We start from the raw sequence: 416 nt of genomic DNA on the forward strand, positions 1-416 counted from the left end.
AGCCCTACACTGCGGTGAGGCGAGGGGGGGGGAGGGACGCTGGTTATCGGGTTGATAATGTAACATAGGGATATCAGGCACCAGAATATTGACATTTGCATTCTACAGACATCAACTTTTTCCAATGATATGATCATTAAAACACATTATTTGGTGCCCGAAATTCTGCATAAGATTGTAAATTAATTGTGCATGAAATATGAGGACGGTGTTTAATTTTTTATTTTTAAATATACTGAGGTCGTTTCTTTACCCAGAAGCCAACTTGTCACAGCTGTCACAGGAGCAGAGAGGGTGACACATCTTTTGTACAGCCTGTTCGTCAGTCTCGCCTTGGTTCAGCATCGTCTCCACTTCTTGCCGCTTCCCGGAGGCGATGTGCTGCCGGGGAACAGACACAAGGTGAGCAACAGGAG

At 45.4% G+C, this 416-nt stretch overlaps 1 protein-coding gene across 1 annotated transcript in view; it reads right to left on the reverse strand.

Annotated features, from left to right (window-relative positions):
* ANKRD27 (ankyrin repeat domain 27) overlaps nt 1-416 on the reverse strand; it is a 41,361-nt gene that overhangs the window by 19,081 nt on the left and 21,864 nt on the right. Inside the window, exon 13 of the mRNA XM_018570005.1 lies at nt 254-381. Within this exon, the coding sequence (XP_018425507.1) occupies nt 254-381 (128 nt within the window). The remainder of the gene's footprint in view (nt 1-253; nt 382-416) is intronic.

Source organism: Nanorana parkeri, unplaced genomic scaffold (assembly GCF_000935625.1).
Source record: "Nanorana parkeri isolate BGI_ZX_2015 unplaced genomic scaffold, ASM93562v1 scaffold1441, whole genome shotgun sequence".
Classification (NCBI taxonomy): domain Eukaryota; kingdom Metazoa; phylum Chordata; class Amphibia; order Anura; family Dicroglossidae; genus Nanorana; species Nanorana parkeri.